Source organism: Sander lucioperca, chromosome 23, assembly GCF_008315115.2.
Source record: "Sander lucioperca isolate FBNREF2018 chromosome 23, SLUC_FBN_1.2, whole genome shotgun sequence".
Lineage (NCBI taxonomy): Eukaryota > Metazoa > Chordata > Actinopteri > Perciformes > Percidae > Sander > Sander lucioperca.
The window spans coordinates 6,853,281-6,872,741 of NC_050195.1; the positions used below are offsets into that span (position 1 = coordinate 6,853,281).

Consider the following 19,461-nt stretch of genomic DNA (forward strand, 5'->3'; position numbering starts at 1 on the left):
TAGTTAGGTAAACAGTACAATATTTGTCTATGAGATGTAGTGGAGTAGAAGTAATTTATAAACTTTTCGTGAAAATGTAAGGTAAAGTACACATACACCTCAAATGTGTACTTAAGTACAGTGCTTGAGTAAATGTACCACCTTTGACTACCATCTAGGGTAATAAGCATTTCATCTCATTTACACATTTCAGATTATGTCAAAAATTGAACATATGAGCTTCGCAAAGATAGATGTTGTATTGGACTGCTTTAGATTGTACAGGTGTACCTAATAAAGTGTATATAGAGTGTATATTCGTAACACACAATGCAAAAAGCAATCAACATGACCCTAGTCTATATCCACGACGTTCCACTTCCGGGATTGTTCCGTTGCCGCTAGAATACCGCCAGATGTCCTTCTTTTCGGCCGGATGTCCGTTACCCTCCGCTTTCTTTGAGTTGGAATTTTAAACTCCAGTTGATTTATGAGGACTATGGTTAACTGCTCCTCAGATATCTATCACTATCTGTCCAATCTGGGTTTTCTGTTGCACGATGAAAAAACCTTTTGAACGTACACGTTCCACCAAAACAAGTTCCGTCCCGAGGCTATTTTGCTGTGGCTCTGTCCAGTGCTTAGCGCCGCCAATGACGGATTGTGATTGGTTTAAAGAAATGCCAATAAACCAGAGCACATCTTTCTCCCATCCCTGAATGCTGTGTTGACCAGCCAGACCCTCCTCCGCAGCGCTGTGTAGGAAGGTCGGCAATGCGAGACTAACCTGACCCCAAATAATGAAAAGAAAAGTATTTGGATCAACTTTCCCGAAGTCCTTTTTCATTTCTAGAATGAAATGACTGTCCCATCCTTGATCTCTGCTGGCATGAATTAGACAGGAACAATGACAGCTGGATAAAGACCTGGTGAGTAGTAAATTCAAGAGCTGTGGCCTTGGGTTGACATTACATTCTCTATGCTTGTAATGAGCCCTCAAACTGCTCCTTTGGCCCTTCGCTGTGCAGCTGGAGAGAGCCAGGCCCCGCGATTGTCACACCTCCAACTGTCCTCGAGCTCTCTTGTCGTTTATTTGACATCCCTGCTGTGATTAAGACAAAAGCCTTCAGAGATCCTCGGGCCATAAGGTCTCCGTGTGTATGCACGAGCACTGCCTCTAATTACTTTAATTAATTTAATTCATGATTTCCTCTAAATTGAACCCATTCATCAGGGGTGCAGAGCTGTGACCATTAATGATTTAAAGACATCTATAAAGGAATTATGAGGACAAGAGGTGCATGGCCCTTTCCTGCTCTTTACTGCATTGGTGATTGATTTGAGCAGATATTTACAAAGGGAGGCAATGCATTTTTCTCCTGTTGTTCTCTCAACTTGCGATGAAGACCTTCACAGGAGCTGGCAGAGTCAATAAAGTGGCGAGGGTGACCCTGTGCCTCAGCGCTTGTGGTGTGAACGCATTCCTCCTCTGTGGTTGATGTACCGAGTTGCTGTCTTATCTCGGGTTGGACATGAGACTCCAAGCCCTTGTACTCTAATCCTCTGGTTCCTTAAGCCTGAGCTCTGTACCCCCCGTTGACAGTCGGCTGTGTAATCCTTCAGAGATCTCCCTCCCTGTGTAGTAAGCACAGCATTGCTTCCCTTGGAACGACTCCCACTTCCACTGCATGCCTGCTGACATTTTCATTTTTGACTTTGAAGGTTATAAAAAAAAGACAAACACCTTTTTTTTTTTACTAATTTCCATCTGTATGGTGCCTTGCATGTTTGAGGTTTCCAGGTGATGCTGATACGCACAATGAGGATTTCAGTTCTTGATGTCTACAGGTTTGAGGAATTGCTGTGTGTTTTAATTTACCATGGTTGTCAGGGTTTTGGTATTTTGTGGTGTGTATTATTTTTGTAGTCGGTTTCTGTTCTGTATTGTGCTTGTTTCCTGTTTTATTTTGTAGTCTGTCTTGTCTCCCTTGTCTTGTCTAGCTTTCTTCCTGTCTTTGTTTGTTTCCCGCCTTTTTTGATTTGTTCCACCTGTTGTGTCACCTGCCTCTCGTTCCCTCGTTACCTTGTGTATTTAGCCTCTCTGTTTTCCCTTGTCTCTCGTCGGATCATTGTTTGTGTCTGGTTTTGTTCTTGTCAGCATGTCGTAGCCTGCTCCGGTGTTTTCTGCCTGCTCCATTTTTGGACCGCCTTTGGTTTGCTCCTGTTTTTGTGTTTAATAAATCCTCGTGCTCATTACTCCTTCGCCTGCTCTCTGCATTTGGGTCCACCATCCTCGCTAACCATGACAATGGTGGTAAAACATTGAAATGATATATGGCTATAATGAATAATTTTATATTAACATGCATGTGAAAGGGGTAGTGCTTACTTAATAACCCACAGAAAATGATCCTGTGAAGTTTCCCTCAGTTCTATGGAGCGTTACAGCCTTATCTGTAATTGTTTTGGTTTTTTAGCCCTCTACCCTAATTTTTTGCTTCGCTCTCACTGGTCTTGGTTGTTTCAGCAGGCAACTCTTCACCATATCAACTTAAAAAGGTAATAATATTTTAGCAGGGGTGTTTCTAGGATTTAAGGACATTGGGAGCTTAGCATGGACCTCTGGATGGGCCCCAGGACACTTTTAAAAAAGCAAACAAACTCTATTTGGATGATTTACTTTGCACTCTGGCACCTTATTCAAATTCAAAGTACATAATCATGAAAAATTGATGTGTACCTCAAAAAACTAGTGTTTACTACTCCAGATTAATTATGAATTGTGATGTGTAAAAATATCAGTGGTTAGTAATTAGTATTGAGTAGAAACACTATCACTATCACTTAACATTTATTGACTATACAGTTGGGAAAACAGTTATTTAAGTTAACAGTGGTGGAATGTAGTGCATTTACTCAAGTACTCTCCTTTCTACAGTTTTAAGGTACTTGTACTTGAGTATTTCCATATTGTGTTACTTTATATTTCTACTCCACTACATCTCAAAAGGGAAATATTGTACTACATTTATTTCACAGCTTTAGTTATTTTGCAGATTAGGTTATTTATACAAAATAAATCAACTAATAAATTATGATGTATTATTATTGATTAAACTACCCAGCAGCATCCAGACATCACCAGGAACAATTACTGTCTGTCGCACTGAGTGAGAGCTACATCTGTAAATGCAGTTTTATAAAGTCTGGATGAAACCAAAGACTAACTAACTAAAATATGTTGGATGTCCATTTAATTCACTAACTCAAAAAAGGATGGGTATAGTCTTCCACATGGCCATCGACATGGAGTCGCTTTTTGGTGTAAAATGTTTTGCATCGTTTTGGCTGATCGTCCGAACGAATCCTGTAAACGCACTGCCTGAAGACGCACTTTTTTGAAACCTGGTCCCAGGGTGAAAAAAACGGCGCCCTTGTGTCTTCGTTTGGATGCTGAAGCCGCATACTTGCGTATCGATGATGTCATCGCCACACCCCTCGACCTCTAGCCTTCAACTTCTTATCCCGCGATGACGTCTCATAACAACAATGGCGGACTACATGCTTGAGTTCCTGCTGGAGAAGATATTGAGCCTATTAGGGTTACTAGGGCAAAATATACTGTGTTTGTATACAGCCATGCTCCGCCTCTTCTTCTCCGTTTTTTGGTGAATTTCTGTAGCAGAAACAGCGCCACCCATAGGCCTGGAATATGAAGTAGCATGTTGAGTCATTTACAAATGGATCCGTTTAGACACATATATTCTTGAAACGATGCCAGGGAAGACAGGGAAAAAAAAGATCGTTTTGGTACGTGTGGACGTGGCCTTAAGTTACTCAGGCACTTGCTAAATGATGCTTGTTGATCTAGCAGATTTGAACAAAGTTATGTTGATTGTGTAAACTAACTAATCTACTAATAATCTTTCTAACATTGTGAGAGGACTGGCTCCCATTCTGATTCAGATTGCAGAATTCATTTTTTTTTATGTACAGAGTTCGGTATCAAATGTCTAGAATTATTTACTTTCCTCTCAGAGGATGCATTGTGTCATTGGATTTGAATACATTTTAATAAATGGCTACTATTAATAATAATCAGGAACACCTCAAAAGAAAATACATATCATTTTGTATTCATCTATAGCAGACATGTCCAAAGTCCGGCCCGGGGGCCAATCACGGCACGTGGCCAGATTTCATACAGCCCGCAGCCTCGGTTTGTGAAGGACAAGAGCATGAGTCATATGTTGTAAGCTTAAATGTTAACAAACTTTGCATTACTCATAATAAGTCATGTTTAAAATGACCATGAGGTTAAGATATTTATCAACTTCAAGTTTTTTTTAGATTTGTTCACGTCTGAGTGGCGTTGATTTGTTTACATAGCCATTTAAAAAAAAATTATAATTGTGATAATGAAAATAAAAAATGATTATAGATCAGTCCATTTGTATGTAACTTTTATTGTTAAAAAGAATGTCAGAAGGGACCACTGGCCCCTGGGCATCTTCACATTATCAAATCTGGCACTCTTTAAAAAAACGTTTGGACACCCCTGATCTACAGTAATCTCTAGATTCAAAATTGTGTTTGTATGTTTTAAATCAAATGAATTGCAACATACCACAAATCATACTTTTTTCTACCAATTGACACCCAAGTTCATTCCTGCCTACATCCCATTACTCATAGTTCACTTGTGATTAGACCAAAGCTCCCAGCATGCCTATGAGCGCCTTGGGAACCCCTGGGAGGAGCTGGAGGAAGTTATGGACGTCTGCACTGCTCTGAAATGCATTTGTCTGCTGAGAGGTACCTGTACGTACTGGCTAGTATGAACTCTGAGCCCAATTTGTGGAAAACATGCCCATGGCCTTAAAGCCTGATTCAGACCTTTAGTTAACCTAAGTTAGCTTGAGTCATTATTTAAAACATGCGTCACTCATCAGCATTGCTAAGCCTAGAGGTCTTTCCTGGCATGTGTGAGGTGATAAACACGTAAATTAAGGCACATCAGACTTCATTATAATACACTGACTTAAAAACATTTAAAACATTAAAAGCATTTTGACAGCATTTTATGCCCAGCACCATCAATTTCTTCTTGACCAAAATGTAGTTTAATCAGCATTAAAACTGAAAAATTCATACTAAGAAAGCTCTTAAAAAAAACAAGCGTTGGAAGAGCTCATACAGCATGGTTTTTAAATATGGAGGTCACTATCTCGGTTTCTTATACACCTGCTAAGTTAAAAAGCCTCAGGATGTTGTTGTGGCTCATTTGCATTTACTAGCATTTTGAGCTTGAGCGCGACCTGTTCTAAACCTCGGAGGAAATCTTGACCATGCAGCAAGAAGCAGTAAGTTAAAGACAGGGTCTGATATGATGGCTTCCTCCAGGACTGCATTTAAAACAGACAGATAAAGACATATCTGCAGTAATAAATGCTAATGTGATCTATGGAATATGAGCTGCTAAGTATTTAAGACAACTACTGTTTAATGTTTTTAGCCAAGCTAGCAGAGTGGCTGTGTAAATGGCAATGTTGTTCGGTCGGTCCAACACTTTTGTCTAAACAACTATTGGATGGATTGCCATGACATTTTGTACAGACATTTATGGTCCCCAGTGGGTAAATCGGATCAAATATCAATTTGTCCAATACCTTCGACTCCTGATTTATTTTTCCTTTGACTTTTTCATGCTGTTATTTTGCTCTGAATGTCTTTCATGAAGTATTTTAAATTTCTAAATGCGCTACATTAATCAATTGCCTTGTCTAAAATGTCAAGGGTGACTTGATAGTACAATGCACACTTTTTGTACACCATTAGATGTACAAAGGTATTCAAAAGCTCAAGACCTCACGAGGAGAAAAGCATTCCTAAGTACTTCTTTATCAATGTAGAGTAGGGCTGGGTATCGTTCAAATATTTTTGATACCAGTACCGATACCAATACTGTGACTTTGATACCGGTTCCTGAACGATACTTTTTTCGATACCAATTTTAATAACATTACACATTACGTGTAATCGTACACAATCGTTTTATTTATTTTTCAGCTCCTACTACGTGAGCCGCCTCTCTGTGTAACATAGTTTTTCCTGTGTGTCTTTACGACGTGTAATGTCAGCCAATCACCAGCATTATTAAATCTTGGTAGAAGCATTATTGGCTTACTGACTCTGATGAGATGTACTCCTTAGGTATTGAATGACGAGGCATTTTTCGATACTCGATACTAAGGAGGCATTTCGGTCGGTGCCTAAAAAGTAAATTCGTGAAAAGAACAAAGATGACCATAAACCAGCATGCTCTGGCTAAGGGATGCAAAAGTCCAAGTAGTTTAACCTGGACCTCAATTGACTGGGTCCAATGTGATTAGCACGTATTGAGTCTTACAAAGCGAACACGCTGGATTCAAATTAATATTGCAAACTTTCCTATTCCCCCCCATGACCTAAAGACTGAGAGAGATGAAGACAAATTCAGTGAGGTGGAAAATTATCAAATGCAGTTGTCTGAGCGAGGGCAAGTCAAAGAGAAAGTGAGAGTATAAGAGGGAGTAGAAAAGAGGGATAAAGTAAAAGGATGGTAATAGGGAGGAAATATAAGAGGGAACTGTATGGGATTATATTTAAGAGAAATGGGGAAGCTTACCTAAGGGTGACATCTCTGGTACCCCTGCCAAGTATGGTCCATCAAGAAACTTTGGCTCATTATCGTTGATGTCCTGGACCTTGACCACAAATTCAGACCTGGGCTCTACGGGTATATTGGTGACTCGGTCTACAGCTTGAGCTTGGAGGGTGTAGTAGGGCTGTGCCTCCCGATCAAGGCGCTTTGTGGCATGGATGTCCCCTGTGTTCTCATCAATGGTGAAGATGGAGGTTGCGCCCTCGCCGGTTAACACATACTTCACCTTGCCATCTCCTTTGTCCACATCTGAGTGTAGCTGAAAGACAAAAGAACATCAGAATATGGCGACCATATAAGAAAGTAAACCATCTATTGGAGAAAAAATGATTTCAATATTTTAGTGGTGATGATCAATGACTTGAGGGCATTTGTCTTAAATGAATGTTCCGCTTGTAAATACTGAATAATGATTACACACCTGAGGGTGATACTTCACATTTCCTATTCAGAGATAACAAGCTAAATTGATTGGACTGGGATTTAAACTTCGATGTATGTTATCACATTTCATGTTAACCATCTTATTTAATATATTGTAATAATATTTTATGGTAAATACTACTAAAATATGTACATGCAAATGTTATATGAAATATTCATTTACACATTGTGAATTTCACTGCTGATATGCACACACAAGCAAACACACAACATCATGTTTATTGGACAAACATCCAAATCAAATCAAAAGATCAAAAACATGCGGCATTTATGCATGATTCATTATGTTACAAAATCCCCTCATTTTGCTACAAAATAATTAAGTGAAATGACTACAATGCCATTGTGACTAGTTAACTAATGTAATGGTCATTATGAATAATCAAACTAGCCATTTTCCATTAAAACCTCCAGCAATAAATAGCTCATCTCACATTTAGAAAAATGACATACTTCAGCTCTTACAAAATACAAAAAATTAGGGCTGCGCGTTCATTTCGATTAATTAATCTGAGAAAAAATAACGCGTTAAAAAAACTAACGCAGATTAATCCATTCCATATTGACGTTTGACCCGGAGCCGATCTAGCCACCATTGGACTGTAAAATGAAGAAGGGAGACGAGAATGTGCTGCCTGGATCATTAATTGGAACATTTACTTGTAAAAATCTTCCTCCTGCCAACCCTGGCTACCGAAATCTGGTGCCACTAATATGTCTGCTCTTCTCTCTGATGCTCTGAAACAGACGGCAACACAAACACCGCTGCACGTGACGCTAGTTAACACTATACTCAACAGCAGCTAACGTTAGCCTAGTTAGCAGCTGGATTAAAAACGGTTAAAATGCTGACAGCTAACGACGGTGTAAAGTTTGACTGTGTTTTACTGTAGAGGATTCAACACCGGTATGTAACAATCTGCAGCTGCCGACGGAGAAACAACACAGATGGTGCGTTCAATGAAACTGGTAAACTACAGCCTTGTGGTGTATTCGGCATCGGTTCAGGCACCGTTAATTATGTATGCGATTAATTTTGATTAATTAATCAGAGAGTATGTAATTAATTAGATTAAATTTTTTAATCGATTGACAGCCCTACAAAAAATACAATGACGATTCACCAAATGGATCTTTGTATTTCACTTATTTTCTGTCTAGAAACCAAAAACAATGGATCATACTTTTTTCCAAAATAACACAGCAAAACAACAACATCTTCCTGTAAAATGTTTCCTCAGGAAATATTCATGATCTACATTTTGCCAAAGCATAATGCAAAGCGCAAAACATTTTATGTTAAGAAATACTTTTGCATGAGTGGAGACCCTATATTGGCCCTCTTTGGCATCTTTCCTTTAACACCAATGTCAGGTGTAGATATTATTTTTTTTGGCCACAAGTAGCCCAATATTCAAACAGCCTTTTGAATATCAGTGAATGAATGCTCTGTTGAGTGAAAGCTGGACTCAAAATCTTTCCATTTTGTGCTTCTTTTCATTCATGTTCTACCCTTTTGGAATAAAAGGAGCACAGATGGTTTGGTATATGTGAATGTTCTCTGTGCAATTTCTCAATGACATCTGTTTCAAATGACTTCTGGATATTAAAGCTGAAATATTTTCAACAGTTCCCTTTCATTGCCATTGAGAATCGCCTACTGTACTACTATTAGCAAAACTGATTCCATTTTTTTTTCTCCCTCTGAGAATCAATAGCAAGAGCTATTGGCTACATAAAACAAACTTGTTCAAATCAAATCGGTTCAACTCAAAACATGTGGGTTACCACTATGAAAAATGAGTTCTGTTTCTTGGAGTAGCTAGAATATTAATAGGAGTTATTTTATAGTACTCTATAAACAGACAGGCAAGATCCTTTTTTTATCATTGAACCTGTGCAGTCACTACAACAACCTTCTTCGTATGGCAGAGTTTTAATCTCAGGAGAACAAGTCTTGAGTACAAAGATGACCTTAAGACCCCTCCTCAAAGTACAACTCCAACAAAAATAAACCTTGAACAACGAACACTTGAAGCTTTTCGGAGCATTACAATTACTATGACAAGTAACCAGCCTTGAATAATCATGTTTGAAGTCAGAGCTGTCTGATGGCCATCAACCCCTTCAATGTTCTGAACAACAGAGGGATCACAGAAACTGCCATATATGTCACGGGAAGGCCGTTGTTGGTGTGTAACAATGGACAGATGGACCATTTTCAACTGTCAGCATTTAGCAGAGTGCATATTTCTGTCTTTACCCCATCACCTACAACATAACAAAACACCTCAATTAACAGCAAAGGATGTAGAACAAGCTTTTAGTGATTTTTTTCAGGGAATGTTTTTCCTGATTTGGTGTTAAAAGTGTACGGAATAAAGCGTCAATTGAACCTGTAATATCTACACTTCAATAACGTAAATCTCCCAGTTGTTTTAATTGTCACCAAGAGTGCTCCTAAATCACTGCTGGTAATGCAAACACAGCTTTTTGCCTTGGTTCAGATTTCTCCAGTTCCAACTCCAATGAGCACTTCAGTTTCCAATGAAGAGATGATCAATTCTTCCAGGAGCCGGACTAAAACCACATTGCTCCTCATGTACCTGAAGTTCGCCAATCAGTTGAAGTCCTTGTCAGACTGGTCTGTTTCCTCAAGAAGCCTGAAGCGTGTTCCTGAACTCAAAGTGACACAAAACAGGCGTGCTACCAATGGCAGCCAGAAAACAGCCAGAGGTTTTTGCATTTCAAGGTGAATTGTGGGATATGGGTAAGGCTTGAACGCGTACGGCTGCCAACATGTCATCATTTGGGTTCCGGAGATCTTCGCTGTATTCCTACCACTGAATGATCCGCAGTTGAGTTCAGCAGCTAACTGGTGCAGATGAAAACCATCAAGGTAAAAGCCTGCCCTGCCGCCTAGTTGTCTGATGGTTTGTCAGACCTCTTTGACGCTACGTGATTTTTAATATCCTTAGCACACCTCAATAGCTCAAGAGCACACAAAAAAGTACAGCTACTGTATAACTCTGTGCAGAAATAGTGAGATTATAATTGAGCAATTCAATAATGTTTTATCATTTTTATTTTTTACTGTCGACAAAAGAAACAAATGAATAAGTATGTGCACACAATGCACAGTGTTTTTCAATTAAGTACTGGCCTCTCTTGTTGTTCATTATTTAGTGCAATGACAAAAGCCTATTATACAAGATTTCTTTTTATAATACAATGTACTCACACACAATTATTGTTGCAACTCTTCCTTCAATTTATCTGTAAATGTCAACATCTCATTATTGGATAAATAACAATGGTATTTCAGGTTCCATGCCAGCGCTGCAGGGGTGGAGAATGATTAGGTCAATATTATATTGGCGGCACTGAAGGAGTACACGGTGAACAGCGGATACGACACCAAAGGTCTTATATTAATGAAATCCATCAGCCCGCTGATGGATGCTGCGTTAGAGGTATGATGATTGCATTGGTCGTGTCCTCAAGCCTCAGCATGCATATGTCGCCTCTCTTATAGAGCTCACCATGTTTATTCACCATCTCCTGCTGTCAGGAGCAAACTCGAGGTAAACTGTCAGTCGTAGAGAGAGTCAACATTTAATCTTGAGGAAGCCATCCGTGGCCGTTTGTTTCTGGTAAATGCCATGGACAAGAAGGACAAAGCTGACAGGCCACAAAGCATGCAAGACGGGTCAAGGGTCAAGCAAACTAGTTGGTCTTTTCAGTGGACTGTTTGCTCCATTTCACATTCTCTGCCTGGCAGTGGGACACACAACAGTGCAGCAACTGTCGCCACATATTCCATTTCTAAATCTCATCAACACTTAGGACCAAATAAAATATGTATAGCTTTGCAGGGCTTATTATAAGCATACCCTGGTCAAATACTTTTCTCTCTCATTAATTTAACCCATTTTAAAAGCTCCACTGCTTTTCAGATGGTATTTGAAGTTTCAACTCTCTCTTTTACTGAGCACCATAGTTGCTTCACTTGCAAAAATGTAAAGACTCCTCTGTAATTCTTTTCTTTGCTTCCCTTGAGGTGAGTGCAACACAGCATGCAGCATGGCGGTGTAGCTCAAAGGCACTCCCAGGGATTGCGAGGGAGGGGTGGGATCTGAACACGAACCCTTCTGAAATCAGTGCTGACACTTATCATCACTTTGTATGCAGGCAGTTCTCCAGGGACCAGCCTGTTAGCTTTGTGTTTGCTTGTTTACCGTGTAGCGAGGGAGAAGGGTAAAAAGCATAAAAGAACCCATAACAACCCACTGATACATGCCTGTCCTATCAATAGCACTGCTGCACAATGTGTTCAAATTGTTCTTGCATTTGAATTTTCATTTTTGCCATTCTATGCTACATGACAAGTCATGTTGGGAAGTGTGTAATTCTATTTTGTTCCTCTGTATGCCCATTTGGCTTGGCTCTGTGCAGAGCTGCGAGTAGAAAAATATAAATAAATATAAAAATGCTCAAACCCCAAGATGTATGTTTAAATGCTTTGCATTTGCACCTCCCTTGAGGAAAGTACAAATTCTCCTATTCAATGAACTGTGCTCAATCCAAGATGGATACAAAAGTCCAAACCTACAGGCAACCTGTGAGCAATACTGGATTCGGTACACCAAAACAGCCTCTGTCGCTGCTCAAGAGCCCTTAATCAACAATCACCCTCAAGATATTTCACAGAGCAGCTGAACGTCGGGGCTTAAAGGGGTCTCTACAAGAAACGTCTGTATTACAAACCCAAAAATAAACTGTGAAACATGGATGACTGCACTCTGACATTGTTTCCTGATGTTGCACAAGAAACCTACACTTATGCCTTCCCACAGTGTAAATCATATATCATGTACTATATAATGTTATTACATCCAACAGAAATCATAAATTTGCCAGCGAATAAAGGTTATTACAGAACACAGCAGGGAGTTCAGACTCATACAATAGAACATATATAAAGCACACATAAAGAAAGACAGCAGACGGATGTAAGAAGGGTCATTCTGCTACAAAAAAAGAGCTGAAAATGTAGATGGGGGCTTCGGTGCAGCTGTCACTGACATGCTTGGCTTTTCATCTATTCACGTGGACATGTGCTGGTGAGGAGCCATGGTGCTGTGCTCTCTGAGAGAGACTCAGACACTCAGCCTCGCCTTTTCATTTCAAGTTGAGATGTGGGGAATAAGCGATCACCATGGAGAAACTGTTTGCTATCACACAAGAGTATACAGATGCATGGGATCTGTACACATAGGCTTATAGTTATAATGTAATGATTATGTTTCACTTATTAGTCCCTTCTCCATTACCTTTTCTACGTTCTTCATGTTCTATATTTGTATGTTTTTAATGTAAACCTGCTTTTGACAGTGTGTGTGGGTGTATGTGTGTGTGTGTGTGTGTGTGTGTGTGTGTGTGTGTGTGCGTGCGTGCGTGCGTGCGTGCGTGCGTGCGTGTTGTCTGATTTCATTGGCTTGCAAAGCACTTTGACACTTTCTTTTGGACGATTTGCATTATTGTCATATTTAATCTCCTTATCACTAAACAAACAGGATTAGTGCTATATGAAATTGAGTTGTTAAAATGAGGCAGATTCCAGCATAAAGACATACAGTTTCTAAAAGCATAGACCTGTCCACAATTTGTGAGGCAATTTAGGAGATTTACTGAAACACAGATATCTCTCAAACTAATAGAAAAAGAAAAAAGTGTATGAATGTATATGTAAAAAGTTTTTTTTTTTTTTTTTTTTTTTTTTGAGCTGCCATATTGCTTTCTGACTCATTTGGAGTCTATTTTCCCAGAATACCTATAAATTATTTACTTTGCCAGATGAAAACCTTCTAAAACACAAAGATATTGGATGCAGGTGGAGGCATTTTTCTTTTTAGCTTAACTTTCCTACATATCTGATGTTTACATGTCATTTTAGTTGTGGCAGTCTGCCTACGAATTACACTTAAAGATGTGTTGAATAATCATCAATATTTTTGTAATGTATTGAACAAAATCAAATAAGGAGAAATTCTATTTTCTGTCTTGAATAAGCTGCTTCAAAATGAATGAAAAGGGCTTTAATAGACTACTAAATCTACACACACGTGTGTTTGATGGCTTGACAGCAGGTACAAAGCAAGCGCATACAGCTTTTTTTAGAGGATAAATATGAAAATGCAGAGAGGCAGTTTTCGGCGTGGATAAGGCAGGGTTCACTGCTCTCTCTCTCAGACATGGTGACTGTTCACATATGAGGATCGGCTTTCAATCAAAGTCAGAAATGATTTTCTGAATTCTGACTGCCATTTATACACTTTGTCTCCATCCGGCTGCAGCAGCTCATATCTGCACCTGCTGGCTGAGTCATAACACCAGAAAGATAATGGCTCTGTTTCCATGTCGGGAGAATACATTTGGGTTTTCATAGAAATGGGATTGAACAATTTTAGTCAACATCTCAAAGGCAAAACAATGGTCTATACACCTTTTTTCAATCCAAGTTCTGATCCGAGTATTTATTGAATTAGTTTCTGTCAGCATTTTCACATTAAATCACATGAATGTGGATGTCAGTTGTATTCATTCGCAGCTTGTGGTGCACAGGAGGCTCTGTTTGACAAACCAAAACAATCAAGTCTGACAGGAAACAATGGAGCAGGCTGTGTTGTTGAAAATTACATGGCCAAAGCTCAAAACTTTAAATTAAGATATCTCTAATGACATGACAATGATTCTTTCAGGAAGACTTCTAAAACATATTCACTTTCTCTCTCCTCTAAACGGATCAGCTGTAGAGGTGTTCACTTTTATCTTAACCAATCAGAAGCGGCCATGAAAATCACGAGCCAATTACTGCATGACATCCCTGTTTTAAACCTGTCTCTCTCTGCTTCTCAGTTGTCATTTCAGGATAAGAGCACAACCCTCCTCCTCCCCTTGCTCCTCCGGTCTTCATCACACACGGCTCCTGGGTCCTCATCTGGCAGGCCACTACCGACGGCTCTTCGGTTTTGGTTTCCAGGCTCCTCGCGCCACCATCAGTGTCTAGACTCCATCGGGGGATTATCTTTCAGCTTTCTACCCCTTTAAAAAAATACAATAAATCTTTGCATATCTGCAACGAAGTCTCTCCTGATTGAATTAGAATATATCTTGAATTGTTCTTCTTACCACCCAGAAAACAAGTGCAGATATCTTACGATATAAATCTAAAAAATGGTCAGATTATAATTATGACTAGGTAAAATTAGATGTCCAATATGTTCTCAGAGATGGTAAAGTGAAGGTTAAACTTAACAGAGAAAGAAAGCAGATTTACTACAGCATTAAGGTCTGAAGATTGGACCATGAAAGATGCATGAGCTGATTATTTAGCTGTTATTTTTCTCTGAAAAAGGCAGTTCTTATCCTCTCAAATATGGAGATTTCCTGCTTTTCTCTTTTTTATATCAAAATAAACTGAATATTTTTTCGATTAACAAAACAAGGCATTTAAAGACGTCACCTTGGACTTTAAGAAACTGGGATTGACATTTTTCTCTATTTTCTTACATTTTATAGACCAAACGATTAATCGAATAAAATTAATTGCAGATTAATCGATTATGAAAATAATGGTTACTTGCAGCCCTACGCATGCTACATATACAGGCACATAAAACACAGTTTTACAGCAAGACATGCAACATCTATCACCTCAAAGCTGCTTATGTACTGCCCAACATGAGCTTTCAAATATATTTCAAATGTGACTAAAATATAGTTTAATTTACTTTTAGCGCAATACAACAGTGTTTGGAATAGCCCTTGACATACACCTTAATTAAAGACATGCAGGAGTGCTTCCCAGACCTGTCAATCTGGTGCCCTGTTGGCTTTTGTGGTGTGCCAGCGTGCCACCGTGCCGATTTGTCATCCAATGAAAGTAATCAAGCTAGCAATCAGGGCAAGCTTTCACTTATTTTGTGTGTGTGTGTGTGTGTGTGTGTGTGTGTGTGTGTGTGTGTGTGTGTGTGTGTGTGTGTGTGTGTGTGTGTGTGTGTGTGTGTGTGTGTGTGTGTGTGTGTGTGTGTGTGTGTGTGTGTGTGTGTGTGCCATTCAGCTGCCCTCATCACAGAGATGCACATAAATGGAAGACAGGAATAGGCATCCCTTTCAAAGTATTATGGGAGAGAGAATCAAAGCTCTGTTGTCGCCAAAAGGCTCCTTAGATGCCATCGCTATAACTGACTCAAAATGAAAATGTGAACAGTAAAGAGGAAACTGTATTTCCAATCATGCAGAAAAAGAACAGAAAAGCAAACATAATTATTCAACATAAGGCTGAAGTTTGTATCAATGTGAATGAAGCACCTATTTACTACAAGATGCTGAAAAAGCATACTGCATTTAGATTTTCAAAAAAATGTTTTTTTTTTGTACTTCTTCCATGAGCCTCTCAACATAAACTAACTCTCAACTAAATATGGATGTATTGCACATTTTCTTTTTTTCGGAATAACCTGGACTATTTGAAAATAAATATGTATTTGATGTGGAAAGTTGCATTCAGGATTTGTGATTGATTATATACACATGTAGAATTTAGGTTCGCCTAGAAAACATTGTTTCAAAATGCCTTTTATCAGAATGTTTAAGTTGTCAAACAGTAATCTAACTAGTCTGTAACATCTGTGAGGTTTTTAGTGACAATGACAGGAACTATGAGGTTACAACAGCCAATACATAATACATAAAATAGGCTAAACTCTATAAAACAACAAAGATTTATTCAAGGTTACTTTTACTCAAGTTTAGTAAAATTGGACACAACCAAACTCTGATACTCACACATTGATTGTTTGGCAATGAAAACAAACAAGGAGGAGTTACAAGCAGGCCTGATATCGCTCATGAAGCCTATGAGGACCAGGGTTATTAATATGTTGATTGACAGTGAGATGGCCCAATCGGCCAAACTTAAATAGTGGAGAGGATGCCGGCAGTCTGCTGGGACTGAGAATTCAATCTCAGAGTTTATGTTTGCAAAGTATGCTCCACTAAAACAGTAGAGGTTTGGTGACATTGCTACGGGCTTATACATCGCTCAGTTGCAAAACTACATGGAAAAGTGACAAAAAAGAGCTGCTAGGGACGAGTGCAGGGCATACAGTACTGTATTGGAGGCCACAGTGGGCTATAAATATCACTTGACATACTGTTCTGAACCTCTGGTCCCAGGCTCACAGTTACAGGCTCAAATGCTGGCTCATCCAGTGTTAACAGCCCAGTGAATCCACCGAAAAACTGCGTTCTACAAAATCCCTATTGACTATAACCCTAGGTAATGGTTTATGGATAGTTGTTTATTAATATATCACAATTTGACACATTCTAGTTTGAATATCAATGGTATGATTTCCTCCTGAAATGTACCTATCTTTAACTTTGAAAAACTTAAAGAGCCCCTATTATACTCCTCAGTGTCATAATTGTACTTTTGGGGTCTACTAGAATAGGTTTACATGCTTTGATACATGTGAACATATGTTTCTCATACTGCCCATTGCTGCAGTGCTTCCACCTGAAACGCTCTGTCCGAGCTCTTGGCCCGCCTTCCTGAAAAACCCACTGGTCACTTGGTCCGCTCTGTTGTGATTGGATAACCAAATTCAAACAAGCCACTGGGCGGTCTGTGGTTGCTCAGGCAGCACCCATGGGCAGCACATATGAAAAACTGGGCTGGCTTTCTCAATCAATGACATCATTATTGAGGAATTTCAAACAGGAATGTGTGCAAGGCGTTTTAAGGCAGTTGGGAAAAAATGGTGTCCGTGGGAGAGAAAGCTCCATTTAGAATGAAACATGTTTTGTTTTTTTTAATTTATACATCTAATACATACACAAAAAACTATATAACACACTAAAAGATGGGGGAAAAACATTATAGGGGCCCTTTAACTGCTTTCAAATGTGCTATGATTAAACATGTAATTAGTGTTTTAGTAGAATTTCAATTTAATGTAAAAAAAAAAAAAAAAAAAAAAAAACTAACAAAGACTTAATTGGACCAAAGTGCAGCAAGCCAAGATTCAACATTCAAACAATGTATTTGTGATATGTTCATGTATAATGCAGTGTGGCTACAATAAAAAAGACAGGTGCAATAACGAATGATAATTAAATTAGAGTCAAAATAAGAATATAAAGGATATAACATTATAAATATACTGTATGTAATATAAGGAAATCATACACTGAAGTATAGTGTGTACTCAAGTGTATATTGGTACAGTACACTTCCATTTCTATATGCAATAACATTACTTTTTCTCATTTTGAACGTTATAGGGCTTCTAAGAACTAAAAGGACACTCGGAGTGGGATTTGGATCCACTCCATGAAAGAGTTTTTCCTTGGGCCATGCTACACCCTTCCACCAAGTTTCATGAAAATCTGCCCAGTAGTTTTTCCATAATGCTGCTGACAAACAGACAAACAAACCCAACCGAATACATAACCTCCTTGGTGGTGATAATGAAACAGGCCACTACCTTTAACATCCTAATGTTAAAAGTAGATGGCAATCTAAATGGGTATCTATACAGTATCTCTATTATATGGAGGCTATACAAATCTTTTAGAGTCTGTTAGATAAGGTGAAAGCAAAAGAGAAACTAAATATGCAGATATCAGCTACTTTGGGAGCTACCACTCTCAGATGAAGCCTAATATCCTTGTTCACACAGAATGTGTTGTTCTCATAAAATAATACATAATTCTATTGAGAGATGTTACAAAAATACATAAACAAAGCAACATTTCAGTTTGTGCATGTGTCTCTTTTTTTGTCAGCCTACATTATATTCTAACCAGATAGTGACGGCTTACTTTATACTCAACTCACTCTTCTCCCCTTCATTGTGCATGGCTCTGAATTGATTCTTTTCTGAGTTCTATAAAGCTTAAGTGTCCTTTTAAAAAATGCTGCACTTGTCTCATTTTTCTGCAGAGCAAACTTTATCTAGGCAAAATGCATTTAAGGTTTATACAAGAAGATCAAATACTTGCTAGAAAGGCGGAACTAATATCGAAGGACATGACCATTCATAAAACACCCTTGCTCCAGGTCAAATATGAAATGCTTCATTCATGAGGATAATAGTGCTTTGAATGTAGGTGTTTCATGATGAAGATTTTTTTTAGATTAGAAATATGAGTGAGTACAGTTAAGGGTAGCCTCTCTTTTGGCACTCTAGAGAAAACATGTGCAGAAAATAGGACAAAGTGAGTTTCAAAAGTTGTTCAGCAGTCAAAGAATCAACAAAGCTCCAAAGTAATACAAACTGTGTATGTTCATGTTGTGTCAGCTGTGTAAGGTAAAACCTTGACTTTAGTCTGCTCACAATAACAGCAGTCCACTTTGTGTGGTCATGTCTATAAAGTTAAAATGTTCTACAACTTTGCAAAGAGCTCCATTATGCCAACAAAAATGACAGGCCTTTCCAAAGTGGCCGCTTCCATCTGTCTTGCAGCCGCTCTACATTGGCTGTCATATGAAAAAGGCCCTGGCAGTTTTTTCAGAACGACTTAAAACTGGCCAAAATGAGGAGGGTATTTCCACTGTACCGTATAGTGGAATTCACTCTACTTTTTGTGTAAAGCTGACATTAAAGCAACTCCAGTTATGAGGGCCTTGTTATATATTTTTTAGATATCTATGTGTCAATTTGATCATGTGCTGAAAAAAAAATCCTTGTCTTCAAAGGAAACAAATGACACAGACAAAAGGTTATTCATACAAAAAATAAATTATGAAAATAAAATAATAACATACGGTATCTTCACCATCATTTAAATGCCTCTACTTCCCATGTTTCCTTTGGTGATTGTGACAGTTTACATGTCATTGATAATTTTTTTGAATGCTTGGGGAAGCATAATTGCCTGTTTGTTTACTCTTGTTTTTACACGCACTCAAGCTCTCCACAGCAAACACATTTCAATGGTGTTTGACACACATTATTTTGATTACAAACATGTTTAGTGAAGAGTACTCCTCGCTCCCAGCACTCAAAGGTGACGGCCTGATGACAGTGACATCAATAATCTTATTTTAGGTGCTATTCACCCACATGGATGAGGTTGACTGACAAGGACAATGAACAATCCAAATATTAGAGATGTGGATCAGGAGAATGATAACTGCCTTATTATTACCCATAAATCATACAATTGTAAGAATTGGAGACTGACATTACTTAACCATTTGTTTCTCCAACAGAGAAAAAAATGGTTCTTAGGGTTTAGGACATTGGTTATGACACTTTCTGTCA

The 19,461-nt window shown here is 38.7% G+C and overlaps 1 protein-coding gene across 3 annotated transcripts in view; it reads right to left on the reverse strand.

The window, feature by feature from the left end:
* Nucleotides 1–19,461, reverse strand: part of LOC116062286 (cadherin-7) — a 158,256-nt gene that overhangs the window by 50,961 nt on the left and 87,834 nt on the right. For 2 of the 3 annotated variants that reach the window (XM_035998244.1, XM_031316947.2), the window contains exon 3: nt 6,647–6,941. In XM_035998244.1, coding sequence (XP_035854137.1) covers nt 6,647–6,941 — 295 coding nt within the window. Of the gene's footprint in view, nt 1–3,308; nt 3,359–6,646; nt 6,942–19,461 lie in introns of those variants that run through there. The other variant, XM_035998245.1, reaches the window with a different exon arrangement.